At 33.6% G+C, this 15,800-nt stretch overlaps 1 protein-coding gene across 2 annotated transcripts in view; it reads left to right on the forward strand.

Moving 5' to 3' along the window:
* LOC110541982 (histone demethylase UTY-like) overlaps positions 1 to 15,800 on the forward strand; it is a 154,136-nt gene that overhangs the window by 85,096 nt on the left and 53,240 nt on the right. For both annotated transcript variants that reach the window (XM_060376858.1, XM_060376859.1), the window contains 6 exons: positions 5,298 to 5,391; positions 7,499 to 7,625; positions 11,885 to 11,983; positions 12,823 to 13,042; positions 13,756 to 13,890; positions 14,824 to 14,919. In XM_060376858.1, coding sequence (XP_060232841.1) covers positions 5,298 to 5,391; positions 7,499 to 7,625; positions 11,885 to 11,983; positions 12,823 to 13,042; positions 13,756 to 13,890; positions 14,824 to 14,919 — 771 coding nt within the window. The remainder of the gene's footprint in view (positions 1 to 5,297; positions 5,392 to 7,498; positions 7,626 to 11,884; positions 11,984 to 12,822; positions 13,043 to 13,755; positions 13,891 to 14,823; positions 14,920 to 15,800) is intronic.

Here is a 15,800-nt window from a genome sequence, read left to right on the forward strand (position 1 = left end):
TACCCAGAAGGTGTCTACAGGACTGTGAGAATGGGCACCCAGGTTTGGAGTCTCATCCACAGTACAGGAAGGTATTCACTCTACAGGTAGGGACAGTGTGCGCCCAAGATCAGAGCTGTCAGGCTTTGGTTCCACGAAGATATCCACACAGAGTGGTCTTGGGCAGTGGGTGGCCTAACACTGCTGGGTCAGAACTGTAAGTGCCCTGCCACTGCCTATCCTGGCAGGTACTCACAGATGGTGTTTTTGGGCGGATGGTTGGCCTAAGGCTGTAGGGTAGGAGCTCTGCAAGTATTACAGGTCCCAGGAAAGTATCCACTGATAGTGGGTTCTGATGAGTGGCCTAGGACTGCGGGGTCAGAGCAGAGTGTGCTACTGCCATATCAGGGCCTGGTGGGTTCAGGCAGATGGTCTAAGGCTGCAGAGTAGTAGCCCTCCTCTCTCATTTCCATGTGCACTGCTTTTGCTGCTAGTCCCAGGAACATGTCCCTGATGATGGTTTACGGCTGCTGGGTCAGAGTCCAGAGAGCTTCTGCTGGACCCCAGAAGGTAATCTACTGATGCTACTGATGTTGTCATTGGGCAAGGTAGCTTAGGCTTTGGTGTCCCAGGTGGGGTTGGAGTTGGGAAGGGATACGCCTGGAATTTTTTCCTGGCATTAGCTGGGTGGCCTGATGGTGGACATTCAAGTATCCCCTTGGGTTTCTCACCTTAGGAACATAGATATAGGGGTTTTGGGAGTCTGCAGTACAGCCTGTTCATCACATGCTCTCACTGCTGAGCTGCTGTCTGATGCCGTTTATTTTTATAATTTTAATGAAATGAATGTACCATTTAATGGTGCTATAGCAAGTGGTTTTATGCCTTCAATGTGTTTTTCTCTCTTTTTTTCTTCAACTTTTAACAGTTTTCACTTTTTACTAATATTGTCTTTTTGTGTAATCACAAAAGTGGAATTGGAATATGTAGACTTTTTCTAGTATTTCCTTTCTTCTTTATGATTCCCACTGTGCAGCACTGGTTGGCATAAAACTAAATATGCAATCTAGGGCTTTGAGTTCCGCCTGTCTCTCTTGTTGCTTATCTTTGAGCCATATTATCTTTGAGCCATAATGCTCAGTTTAGCTTGTTTACTAACTTTAAGCCTTAAACTTAATTTAAATCATATCAATTCATAATTCAGTGACAGTTTTTTTAGTTTGATTAATTGATTTTACAAAGTTGATATACTGTTTTGCCTCTTCATAGCTGTGAAAATGGTTCTGTTGTGCTTTTTTGACAGTTTTAAATGTCACTAAGATCTGTTTATTCTAGTAGATACTTTGTGGAATATGATTTTAATTTGCAGTTTCATAGTGCTATGAGGTTGTGTAAGGTTTGACTGAATTTTATGAACTGTTTTTCATTTTAGATAGCAGTTTTCCATTTCAGAAGCATTTTATGGGAGTCTGTGTCTTGTCTCTCTTAAATCTACTGACAATATAGTTTTTGCATAGGAAAAATTTTATGTGTTATTAAAGGTTATCTTCTCAAATCATTGAATGTATCTTTGGTTTTGCATTTAAAAGGCCAGCTCCAAGTTAATGTGTTATAACCATAGAAACTGTTTAAAAAATCTTCTAGTTATTATATATGTAGTGTTCTACACACATGTATGCTTCCACACGAGAGGACAGCACCAGATGGTTGTGAGCCACCAGGTGGTTGCTGGGAATTGAACTCAAGACCTTTGGAAGAACAGCCATTCTCAACTTCCATTTTATATATAAGTATTTAGTGCTGTTTGAGTTAATTTTTGTGAAGTGTGCTTTGTCTGTGTCTAGATTGCTTATCTTAAACATACACATCTTTGGGTAAAGATGTTTTTTTTTTAATATTGTTACTCTTCTGCTTGGTCAAATGTGTTTGAGTACTTTTACGAATTTGGTTCAGGTATTTTCTGAGTATTTGGGTTTGTTTTTGAATTCTTGTTTCATGCATTTACTTTTGAATTCTTTTCAGTAATTACATTAGTTATAATTTTGTAACTATATTTTGTGTGAATAGTCAGTCTTTGAATTATGTCTTTTTTAAATATAAACTTGACATTATAAAATAAATAATTTATAATTGAGTTAGATATGTGACACACACATGCACATTTTCACATTTTTATTTGTCAAGAATCATAACTATTCTTCTTGACTATCAGGAATATGTTTTTATTCTTTGATGATGTTTATCAGGTTATTGCAGTTTTCCTTTTATGGTTTTTGTTGCTTAGCTTTTTACTTGAACATTTCATTTTCAAAACTAAGCAATCTTACTTAAGAGCTCAAGCCGACTTAGTTAAAAGAACAACAACAAAACTAAACACCACAGCTCAAGATCCAGAGTCCTCTTTATATACAGAAATCAGGGAAAGAATAGGCTATTTTTTTTTTTTTTTAAAGAATAGGCTATCTTAACAGAGAAAAAACAACAACCAAACACACACACAATGAGGCTGGATAGTTTGTGTCAGGGATTTTGACTGGAAATGCTTTGAGTAGATTTCTTGAAGGTACTTATTAATATGCAGATTTTCCAGAGTTTGTGGTTTTCTCCTCCTCTTCTTTTTTTCCTCCTTCTCCTCCTCTTCTCTTTTTCTTCTTTCTCCTCCTTTCTCCTCTTCTTCCTCCTCCTTTTTTCTTCTCCTCCACCTCCTCTTCCATCTCTTCTTTCTCATACTCCTTTTCTTTCTCCTCTTCTTTCTCCTTTCTTTTCTTCCTACCCCTCCTCCTTCTTGTTCTCTGCTTCCTACCTCTCTCCTCTTCCTCCTTCTCTTTTCTCCTCTTCTTCCTCCTTCTTCTCTTTCATTCTCTTCCTTTTCCTCCTTCTTCTCCTCCTTTCACCTCCTACTTCTCCTTCCACCTCCTCCTCCTTTTCCACACTCTCTTCCTCTTCTTCTCTTTTTCCTTTTCCTCCTCTTCCTTTTCCTTTCCCTCCTCTTTTTCCTTCTCCTCTTTCTCCTCCTTTTCTTCCTCCTCCTCTTTTTCCTCCTCCTTTCCTTCTCCTTCTCATCTTCTGTCTTCTGCTTCTCCTGGTCCTCTTATTCCTCTCCTTTTCTCTCCTCTTCCTCCTTGACCTTTTTAATTTCAGCGTTTTAATCTCAGGGTTGCCTCAAACCAGCTATATACTTGGAATGACCTTGAACTTGTGATTCTACTATCACTATATTCCTTGTCCTGACATCACTAGCATATACTATCATACTAGGTCTATGTGTTGTTGGGATTAATCCCAGAGTGTTTTTTGTGCTAGGCAAGTATTTTGATAACTGAGATGTATCTGTACACATTTTATTATTTTTTTTTTATGGGCACGTAAGTTTTTTTTTTTTTTTTGCTTCCAAATCTTTTATTGTTGGTTTTATTATATATATGTATGTGTGTGTGTATCTATATATATTCATTCTTTGCATGGGTTTATTTTTGTGTATATGAAATTTGTTTAAATGTAATATTATTTGATCAGCTTGAAACAGCTTAAAAACATAGTTGTGATCCACTTTCTGCTTTTGTTTTTAGGTATGAGTAGTATGCTATATTTATGTAATACTGACTTAAAATATTGTATCACTCATTTAATACAACTTTTTATATTTTTTAAAATCACACTTTCTTCTAATAAAATTTATAAGCTGTGACCTGAGATTGTGAATAAAAATCATTGTAAACAATGGTTTTAGTAAGTTTATTTTATTTTTTCTTTCTTTTCATTTTTATTTTATTTTATTTTGTTCTTTTGAGACAGGGTTTTTCTGTGTATCCTTGGTTGTCCTGGACTCACTTTGTCAACCAGGCTGGCCTTGAACTCACAGAGATTGGTCTGCCTCTGCCTCCCAATTGCTGGGATTACAGGTGTGTCGCAAAGCTCCAACTTTTTAAAGTTTATTTTAAATATAATAGTTAATGTTCTGTTTGTATGGTTGATTTTATGGTTATGATTAGAACAGTGAGAGACAGTGGTTTCATTACTAATTTTTGAAGAAAATATCACACGTAAACTCACAAAGCTTTCAATAAAGATTATTGTGTTAAATCAGTGAGAAATTGTTATGGAAAGCATTCTAATTTCATTTTTCATAGGACTTTTCTTTGAGGGCATTTTAAAACATGTATTTCAAAAGGAATTAATATTTTTATTATATTGTTGTTTGCCCAGGCATTGTAACTAACAAGTAACAATTTTGTTGCTTGGTAGAGTTTTCTCTTGAAGTATTTATAGGCTAAAGTAATTGTTATATAGTATGATCTAAACACGAATTAATGTATTTGAGATGATCTGTACAGAGTATATGCAAATACTGCCTCATTTTATATGAGCACTTTAGAATCTATAGATTTTTATATCCTATGGGACTAGAAGAATTTTTGTCAATACTAAGGGATGACATTTGTTAATTGGATTATTTGTTTTGTTGGTGATTAATTTCTTGAGTTCTTTATATATACAGGATATTATCAGTCAGATGTAGGGATGGTGAAGGTTATTTTCCCTTCTGTAAGCTGTTGTTTTGTTCTGCTGACAGTATCCTTTGCTTTACAGAAGTTTTTTAGTTTCAAGAAGTCCCGTATTTTAATTGTAGATATTAGAGCTTGAGCTATTGGTGTTTTGTTTAGGAAGTTGTCTCCTTTGCCAGTGACTTTATCCTTTAGTAGATTTAGTGTATCTGGTTTTAAGTTGAGGTCTTTGTTCCATTTGGAACTAGAAAAGATCATCCTGAGTGAGGTAACAGAGACCCAGAAAAACACACATGTTATATACTGACTTATAAACAGATTGTAGTCATAGCACAGAATCCAGGAAGATAAGCTCAATGGGCATCTTAGGTTTCATATGAGCCCATGAGTTAGGGGTGTGGGCCATGTCTCTGACATGGACCTGTTGCCCTCTTTTGATCACTTCCCCCTGATGGGACTTCCCTACAAGGCTTCAAGTGAGGAAGACTAGGTCCTCATGTAAATAGATGAGCTGGGGTGTTTGGGTAGGGGTACTCTATTATTCTGAGGAATAGGGGAGAAGACATGCAGGAGACAGGATGAGACTGGGAAGAGAGGAGAGAGAGGCCTATGACTGAGATGTAACTTGAATTAATCAATTAAAGCATAGTTTAAGAATCCTAAGGCATGACTATATTGCTTTAATTCAAAGGGCTTTTTTTTTTTACTGATTAAAATTTTATAGCTATTTAATGTTAAATTAGGGATATTAATACTAAGTTATGTATGTAATCTGATTTTTTTCTAAATACCTGTTTCCTTTCTGTTTCTTAGAAGAAATACCATTCTGCAAAAGAAGCCTATGGACAGCTTTTACAAATTGAAAGCCTTCCATCACAATTAAAAGCAACTATATTGCAACAGTTAGGTACATAGAAACTTAATTTTCATTGTGTATTCTATTCAATTATGAAGTTTTAAAAAGTCTTACAAAATATTCCTTTGATGAAGTTTATTTTCTTTTAGGCATCTGTTGTTCTAGGGCGTTTTTACTTTTTCTTTTAAAATTTAATACTGTCACTCTTTTTATTTATAAGTAGTGTACTTTTATATATTGTTGAGCTCTTTGCATATCAACATGTTTATTAATACAAATTTTCAATGTAACTCTCTTTTAAATTTTCACTAGTATCGCCTTTTACTACACCAGGGGATGACAGGGCTTTCATACTTCCCTGTGCTTGCTTTCTCCTTTCTTTTTCTTTTTCTTTTTCTTTTTCTTTTTCTTTTTCTTTTTCTTTTTCTTTTTCTTTTTCTAAGGAAGAACAGGCAGTGCTCTTAACTGCTGAGCCATCTCTCCAGCCCCCGTTTTCTATAATTTAATTAAACCTTTTAATCTAATTTGTATTACAATTTTGTATTCTGCCTTAAGATTTTATATTTGGTTTGAGCATGTTTTTAAAAAGTTTTAGCCAACTCACTAGTAATATGAATTTTGTTTTTCATATCACTGTAGATCAGTTACTTTAGCACACATTAAAAAATCCTTTTGCTGATAGGCTAGGGTCAGGTAGAAGGGGAGGAAGACTTCCCCCTAATCAGGTTGCTAGGGGAGGAGCATGGGAGGAGATCAGGGAGGGAAGACAGGATTGGAAGGGGATAAGTGAGGGGCTACAGCTGGGTTACAATGTGAATAAATTGTAATAAATAAAAAATTGTTTTGTTGTCATGATGAAAGATATAATGCATGGAATTGAGTCAGAATTGAAACCCTTGTTTTTGTTGAATGCTTATTGTACCTTAATCCTTTTTTTTTTAAATGTAGTTTTTAGCTTTTATCATTAAGCAGTTATTTCTTGTATCCTATGTGTCACTTTTATGGATTTTGTACCTACTTTTTATGAACTCTTCTATGTAGCTGAAAGTTTGTTGTTTCTTTGTTGTTTTATCAAACACTTTCATTTAGTGTGTATATAAAAGTAGTCAGTGACAGAAACATATTAGGCTCTTGCAAGTTTTTTAAAGCTTAATTTAAACAAATTACCTTCATGGTACATGCTTTTTTAAAAAAGCATTTTATTTTTCTATATATAGGTGTATATATGTTCACATGATGGTTATAGTGCACATGTGTATGTCAGAGGAAAACTTTGTGGAGTGCTTTACTTCCACTTTTATATGGGTTCTGTAGATTAAACTCTGGTAATGTGTCTAGTGCATTTTTTCCTAATGCCATTGGCATTGCCCTAATATTGTACCTTTTCCGGGTGCTAGGAATATAATTTAGGGCCTCACATGTTATGCAAGTGGTCTTCCGCTGAATTACATATGACATAAACTTCTAGTTTAAAAGTTTTCATTTGTAAGTACTTATTACGTGCTTTTTTTTTTAAATAAGCTTTGTTAAATAATAGAGTTTTAAACTTTCTATAAGAATGTGCTAACCTTTAAAGGAACAATAATATATGATACAAATATTAGTTGGGTTTCCTTCAAAATTAAATACAGGAAAATAGAATTCATCTTTTTTGTTGTTGTTTTGGTTTTGGTTTGTTTTGAAAGAGAATTTGTACTGTAACTTACTTTGTAGACCAGGCTGGCCTTGAACTCAGAGATCCTGTCTCTCTTCAAAGTGCCAGAATTAAAGAGTATGCTGCCAGCACTCAGCTGTGGTTTATAAACTTTGTACCAGTCATAGTCTTTTTGCTTTGAAAGTCTCATTAATAACTTTACGTATCCTTTTTGGGTGAAATAGACTTCCAGCAGTCTTTTGCATGATTTTTAGTTTGGAGAAAGTAGGATCACAGGTAAAAACTAATATTATTTTGTTTTCTTCATTGTATATTTGAGGAGAAAAACCATTTCATGATGAGTAAATTACTTATTTTGAGTGTTTCTGGCTGTTTTGAGTATCACTGGCTGGCTTAGAACTCACTATATAGACTAGGATGGCCCTGTGCTCAGAAAGATCCATCTGCCTTTCCCTCTTGAATGCTGGAATTAATCTGGCAACACCTGTAATTTGTAAATTATAGGTTGGATGCACCATAATATGAATCTAATAGGAGACAAGGCCACGGAAGAAAGATATGCTATTCAGTATCTTCAAAAGTCATTGGAGGAAGATCCTAATTCTGGCCAATCTTGGTATTTCCTTGGAAGGTAAGGCCATATTCTTAGACTGTCTATAGTTGATGTATACTATAAAAATTGGTTTATGTAATATAACTCATGATACTTAAATTTCAATTATAATAACAACTAGGCGGTGGAATGGTTAGTAATGGATTTCTTTATTTTATTTTGTTCATTATATTTTATTTTCTTATTTCTGTATTCTGAGTTATTGATAGTATTTAATATCAGACTTTTTTTGAAGTTCTAGAAATTTGTTTATATTTTTGTAACAAAATTTATTTATGTCATTTCTGAGTAGTAGTTAATTTCCATGGAAAATTGATATTACCTTGTTTGTTATTCTTTTATACAAATTAGAAAACACATTTGTAGATCACAAATTAATGTACTACTTGAAATCTTTAATTATAAAAGTGTTACATTCAGTCTGACAAAATGGCTCAGAGTGTACAGCACTTTTTGTACAGCTTGAACATGTGAGTTTGATTCTTGGGACCCAAAGGTACTTGGGATGGAGAGAAATTGAACTGATGCATGAAAGTTATTCTCTGCCTTTTGCACATGAAGCAAGCAGGTGTGCAGTTTCACACACAAACATACTAAATAAATAGATGTTTTTAAAAAAAGGGACAAATAGAAATATTTTTGAAATTAGAAAGCAATGTAGAAAATAGTTATTTCTCATTTTTGTTCATTTGTTTACTTTTAACTTTGTGAAGAGTAAATGTTCCATATTAATTATTGATATAAATGAAAATTTCCAAAAAAGGTGTGTTTTTTTTTTTTTTTTTTTTTTTTCCAGACATAGTTGAAGTATGTAGTTCTGGCTAACCTGGAACTCATTCTGTATATCAGGCTGGCCTTAAACTCTCAGTGATCTGCCTGCTTTTGTTTTCAGAATGCTGCAATTAAGCATGTGAATGTCATGTCTAGTTCCCTTCTTATATGTTTATATGTGTATATTTTTCTTTAAAAACTTGAAGTTAAGGTTTTATAACTTAAGTATAATTATGTTATGTCTTTTCTTTTTTCTTCCTCTATAATCTTTCACATATCTTCTCTCCTGTCTCTCCAACTTGTACTGCCATCACTTACCAATTATATATGTATCTCTATCTATGTCTATATCATCTATATCTATATAATCTATATCTAATCTGTCTATTTCTTTCTGTAAACCTTCTGCATCCATTTTTATTGTATCTGATTTTATGGCTGGCTACTTCATATTGGACAATCAATTAGGGACTTGGTTTGAGGAAAGGATGTTTCTTCTTTCTTTAGTATCAATTTGTTGCCTGTAGTTTTTTTGTCTTGGGATAGGGTTTGGTGAGATTATTTTTTTTCTCCCTTTAATGTTAGCATCTCTAATAATATTAATAATAATATTAATAACAATAATAATACTGTTTCTGTCTTGTTTAGGCAAGCTTCATGGGTGAAGCTTCCTTCTTATTTCTAGGAGACAAGGCAGAAGTCAAGTTTTGTGCCTTATAATCCACCCATCCTCAATATTATTGAGCTTTATGTACATGAGTTGTGTTGAAGAATATATTCACTGGGGCTGGGCAGTTCACAATCTGTTGATCCCTATCTTGTGTGACTTTACTTTGTTGTCTCTTTTCTGTTTTCTGTAAAGATGGACAGGAAGAAGCTAAATTGTATGTAAGAACAGTGCTGAGTTTTAGAAGGTCATTAGTAATAATGCTTTTCTTTTTTTTTCTGTTTAGAGCGTTTTAATAATGCTTTTCTAGTGATTTGTGTTGTTAGGCTCTCTGTAAGAGTCATGATCTCAGTAGCCTTAATATGATTTCCCTCTTGCTGACTGGGACTTTATGTCCATTAAACACCAAGATAGGAGTTTCAGTATTTCATCTTAAGGGATGTCTTGCCATGCTGGATAGTATAGTGCTTCTGTTGCATTTAGTATGAAAAATTAAACTAAGAATTTAACATTTCTGGCTTTGCTATTGTCACTTTTAGAATTATTGCTAGCCTATTTGAATGCTTTGAGGTATTGAAGTTTTGTTTTTGTTTTTTGTAAGATGGGATTGATCTTTTACAAATTTTAAAAATATTACAACTTTAACATTCCTAGTGTGTTTGAATTGTACAATTTTCTGACATATTCTTAACCAGATAATCTATTTCTAGTAGATTGGGATATATAGTCATTTTTTAAAAATTTTAAATGACTTTTAGTAATTTCTTTCAGAGAAAAGCCAAAATTTAGGTTACTCTTCGCAGATTATATCATGTGAGACTTCCCTAGAGTTACCTAGACAGTTTCTGTTAGAGTGAAAATATTTAATTATTGAAATCATATATCTGTTTTTAAGCAGTAATAATAATTTGTTATTATAAAGACGACTTTTTGAAACCAGAACCAACTTGGAATACAATATGTACAGGCTGAAGTTTGTGAACATACAAAATCTAACTAGTGTTTGGCCATTTATATTAATACTACAGTAATGAAATCTACATTTCCTTACTAAATGGAATGAAATCTCTACAGATACATTCATCTTACATCTTATATTTGCCAGTGTGTGTAAAATTTAGCTGTCATTTAAGCTTATTTATAATGGTCATTTGTGTATTATCTGTTCATCAACTTAGTTGTTCCAAATTAAACTTAGAAATTTAATTTTAGTACTTCATTTAGTTTTTCACATCAAAATAATCATTTGAAAACCTTTATGATGTTTTAACGGCTTATTTCTCTGAACTGTGGTTGGTTAAAAATTACAACTGCCATCTAATCAAGTTTTCCAAATTCTTTTATTAGTCACTAGAACTGTTAATATTTTTTTGAGTTAAATATATATCTTGTTTTCTTAATTGAAATGGATATCTGAATATATCCTTTTCATCGAAAATTACATTCATTTTACACTTTTTGTTGTAAAAATTGTGAACATTTTACAGTATTTCTGAATGGTATATTTGTGTTAATTGTTCATGTTTGTGCTTGTGTACATGCAATGTGCATGTGCTTGTAAAGATTAGAGGTTGAAACTGAGTGTCCTCCAGCGCTCTCCATATTACGTTTTGAGATATTGTACTCTTTACCTCATGTAGCTAGAGCTCATCAGTTAGCTAGCGTTAGTCACATGAAGGACTCATTTTTGTCTCTGCATGCCTCTCTTCCCTATTATAATTCCCTGGAATTATAGGTGCAAATAGTTCCCCTTTTTTGTGGGGGTGGCTATTTTTTGAGACAGGGTTTCTCTGTGTAGCCTTGGCTGTCCTGGACTCACTGTGTAGACCAGGCTGGCCTCAAACTAACAGAGATCTGCTGTGCTGCCTCTGTCTCCTGAGTTGCTGGGATTACAGGCAGCACCACTGTGCTAGGCCATACCAATTTTTAATACAGAATTTTTGCCTTGGTGCTGAAGATCTGAAATTAGGGTCATATTTTTACTGATTAAGCCATTTCCCCACATTTCCTTTAACTTAAATCAGGCATCTTTGTCATGCCATTTGTTTCTTGTAAAATAAACATTGTATTATAGAAATGTTTGTGATAAAATTTTTATTTGGGAGCCTTACATTATGTTAGTAATCAGACCAAGATATTTTTGGTGTTTCTTGTCATTCAGCATTATAACTGCTTAGAATCTGCCTTTGTTTTCAGTCCCTTTCTGTTACAGGTAATTGTTAATACCATAAAGTTAAAAGTATAAAATGCTATAAATTGGTAATGATAGACTTCCTTTTTTTCCCTCAAGAAGTAACATGAAAAAATATTTGATTGCTTTTATTTAGTTTCAAAAAGTAATATTTAATTTATTACAGAAGTTCTCAACAGGTAATTTTCAGTTAGATTTAAACTTTTGTAATATTGGAAGAAACATTGTGAAGCTACTTAAATATAGATTTGTATGTTTAGCCCTTATAATAACAACATTGAGAAAAATCAGATTGTTTCAGTAGACTTAACTAATGCAGTGTGTTAGCAGATCATTTAACAACAAATTAAATTGTATAGCATATTAGAATTCTTTAAAAAAAAATTTTTTTTTTGAGTGAGGGCTTTTCTCTGTAGTTTTGGCTCTCCTGGACTTGCTTTGTAGAGCAGTCTGGATGTGAACTCACAGAGGTCTGTCTCCCTTTGCCTCCAGAGGTCTAGGATTAAAGGTGCATGCCACTGTGCCCAATATATAGGATTCTTATTTGTAAAACTGATCTATGTGTAATCTTCATTGGGATATGTCATTTTGCTATAAAAGTTAAGCATTGATGCAGTTAATTTATTTATGACTGTATTTCCCTTTCAGGTGTTACTCAAGTATTGGAAAAGTTCAGGATGCCTTTGTATCTTATAGGCATTCCATTGATAAATCAGAAGCAAGTGCAGACACATGGTGTTCAATAGGGTAAGCTTCTCTTTCTCTTTCAAAACAAACACATGCTACACATTTTTAACTGATGCACATGATTCTTGAGAATAATATAAAATTAGTCAACTTTTCCTTAGTTTTAATTATTCTAATTACTTTAGTGTATGTGTGTTTTGCCTGCATGTATGTTTATGAACTATATACATGCTTGGTGTTCACAGAAGCCAAAAGAAGATGTTAGTTCTCTATGAACTCAAGTAACAAATAGACAGTTTTTAGTTGCTGCAGGTGCTGGGAACCAAGTCCAGGCCTCTCCAAGAACAAGCAGTGCTTTAAACTAAAGAAAGCTTATCTGTCTATCTATCTGTCTGTCTATCTATCTATCTATCTATCTACCTACCCAGCTACGTTCCTACCTATCTGTCATCTACCTATGTATCTATCTCTAATCTATCAATCATCCATCCATGTATCTATCTGTCTGTCTATTTATTCCCTGTATGCGTAAATGTATATAAGTATTCCATGTGATTGCAAGTACCTGTGGAGGATAGAAGATGGTGTAGAATTCCCCAGAACTGGAATTCTGTCTGAGCTGTCATGTGTGTACTGGGAATCCACTTCTGCTTACTGCAAGAGTAGCAATTCCTCTTAACTTTTTAGTCATCTCTGCAGTCCCTAATTCATCTATTTCAAACAAAAAAGCAGGGGAAACCTGGGCTGGGTGTGGTGGCACATACCTTCAATCCCAGCATTCTAGAGACAGAGGCAGGGAGATCTCTACAGAGTGAGCTCCAGGACAACCAGTGTTGTTACCCTGAGAAAAAACAAAATAAACAAAACAAAACAGAAAATTTTATTATTTTTCTTTCCAGTGTTCTCTATCAACAGCAAAATCAGCCTATGGATGCCTTGCAGGCCTATATATGTGCTGTACAGTTGGATCATGGACATGCAGCAGCCTGGGTGGACTTAGGTATTCTTTATGAATCCTGCAACCAGCCTCAGGATGCCATTAAATGCTACTTAAATGCAACTAGAAGCAAAAGCTGTAATAATATCTCTGCACTTACATCAAGAATTAAGTTTTTACAGGTAATCTTTTAGAGTATTAATGAAGGACAAATTTCCTACAATAAGTGACAATAGAACGATGGTTGAAAAGTTGACATAAGATTTTTTCTTTTAAAGTTCTATTTGTTTTAATATGGGTGAGCTTGTGTGGGTCATGGGAGTAATTTAGAGGTCAGAGGACAATTTGCGGGAGCCAGTCACTTTTCCATCATGAGGATCTTTGGGATTAAATTTAGGTTCTTAGGTTTACCAATAAGGCATCATAACAGTTCCTTTATTTGTCTTGTGATGTTAACTTGTTTCCATGCTTTTTAGTATTTTGAAATGTTTTAATTGTAGTAAGATAGGTAGAATTCAAAACATGTTCTTTTGCACTTGCATATTGTGCTGCATATTAGTTTACATTCTGTTCTTTTTAATAGGAAATTTTCAATATGTTATCTTCATTTTAAAGTAATAATTTTAGGAATAGAGAACATGAACCATGATTTTTATGCTTCATTGAAAATTCATGGGAAGTATATGAGAATTCATTGGAATATCTGAAGATAGTCCAGTCTAATTCTTCTAAATATTTGTCACTTATACTCTTTATATCATATTTATTTAAACCCCCAACTTGGAAATATATTTCTGTTAGAATTAAATACCTATAACATTGAGGAAGATTTAGTGCACTTTTTCATACTTAAATAGGCTTGTGTTAAATTTGCTTTTTACATAATTTTTCCTAGGCTCAGTTGTGTAACCTTCCACAAAGTAGTCCTCAGAATAAAACTAAATTACTTCCTAGTATTGAGGAGGCATGGAGCCTACCAATCCCCGCAGAGCTTACCTCCAGGCAGGGTGCCATGAACACAGCACAGCAGGTGAGAAGTTATCTTCTATAGGTGCCCGGTTTTAAGTTTTGTTTTTTTGGTTTTTTTTCTAAATAATAATAAAAAACTTATTTTACTAAATAGTGGATTAGATTCTTTAAAATTTAAAATCATTTAAATTAAAATATTTAATTGTAAAGGAGTTTAGGTTGGAAGGAAGTTTCTTTGCCAATTTAAAACCTTTATTTAAGTTAATGATTTGGAACAGATTTTTATTGGAAATAGGTTTGTTGATCTTTTTAAACATTCTTTTCAAAGGTGGTATACATTTGTCCAGTGACAATTATAAATGAATAGAATTATATTCTTATCCTTTTAATTTAAAACCTTAACTTCCATGATTTGTTAGGTTTACAAACTCATGATCTAAATATTCAACCTGTATTAGACTCTAGTCAGATACCATTTTCACAGCAATCCTTATTGCTACACATGCTTACTATATCCAAAATAAAAAGGCTTTCCCATTTCTACCACGAGAAAAGAACTCTTCCCACAAAGGATGTAGCAGATACATGTAGGAACCTGCCTTGCTTGTTGATCTAAGAGACAAAAGAAATGTATTTTTCTCTGAAAAATTTTGTGTTGGTTTGTAAATAGAAGAGTGAAAAACACTTATTCATTAATATTTTCATGCATTTCAGTGTTTTTTTTTCTTCTTCAATTTTAAAGTAGTTTTACCACTGCTATTAATTGACATTAAAGTAAATTGAATGTTTTCTAGTGGGCAGACTTAACGATACTTTAAAAATGTAGATAAGACATTAGCCTCTTAAAAATTTATGTTTGGGAATATGTGTTTAGATAGTGTTTTAGTATCTCATATAATTGTAAATATTTCAATTAATAGTCATTGTTTCATTAGGCACAGTTGTGTATGTGTTCAAACAAATATTCCTAATTATTAAAATAAAAATTTCCCAGAATGTTTCTCATAGCTGGAATAGTGACCAGACTGCTTCACATCATCCAGTACAGCAGCAAGCTTATACACAGTGCTTCACAGCACAGAAATTACAGGTATGAAGAACTTTTTGTTTTGCCTCTTACTTGATTTATTAAAAGATTAAGTGTATGTTTATTTTCATGGATTAATTACTTTATTGTGCTAAAACACAATGAGTGCTTGTGTGTGTGGTGTGTGTGTGTATGTGTGTGTGTGTGTTTGTGTTTGGATAAGGGCTTGGCTTACAATTTCATGTGGGAAATAGTCTCCTAGCGAGGGAGGCATGGTGCCAGGTAGCAGCCTGGAGCCGATCGCTAACATTGTGAAAAGCAAGGTGGAAGCAGAAAAAGTGTACTGAGAATGACAAGAAGCTTCAAAATCTTGAAATCTGACCTCTGACCTATTTTCTACAACAATAGTGCTGTACACTCTAACCTTCCTAAACAGTGCCATTGTCTGCTTTGAATCCTTGAGCTATTTATCCATCCCTATAATTCTGATTAATAATTCACAATATTCAGTTGTGTTTCTTGACTGTAAAAATGAGTTTTCTGTTAACCTTTTCAAGTACATTTTAAGATACATACTTTTTGGTATATGTGATTGTGCATGAATGCCATGTATTTGTAGGTGGAATTAAAGTGCTTATGAACTGCCTGACCGCCATGTTGGGAACCAAACTCAAGTTGTCTAGAAGAGTAGCAAGACCACTTAATTCCTGAACTATCTCTCCAGTCATTGAAAATGTTTCTTGTTTTGTTTTTTGAGATTGAGTTTTAACTATAATTCTGGCTAGCCTAGAGTTTATATTTATACTATGGCCTATCTTTGAACCCAGAGGGATTCTTTTCCCTCTGCTTCCCAAGCATAAAGGTGTGAGTCATCACACCATACCTGATAAAAGTGAATTAACATAAATAGATGCGTGCAATGTATTAATAATTTTCTAAATCGT

This window comes from Meriones unguiculatus (genome assembly GCF_030254825.1).
Source record: "Meriones unguiculatus strain TT.TT164.6M chromosome Y unlocalized genomic scaffold, Bangor_MerUng_6.1 ChrY_unordered_Scaffold_35, whole genome shotgun sequence".
In the NCBI taxonomy this organism is placed as follows: domain Eukaryota; kingdom Metazoa; phylum Chordata; class Mammalia; order Rodentia; family Muridae; genus Meriones; species Meriones unguiculatus.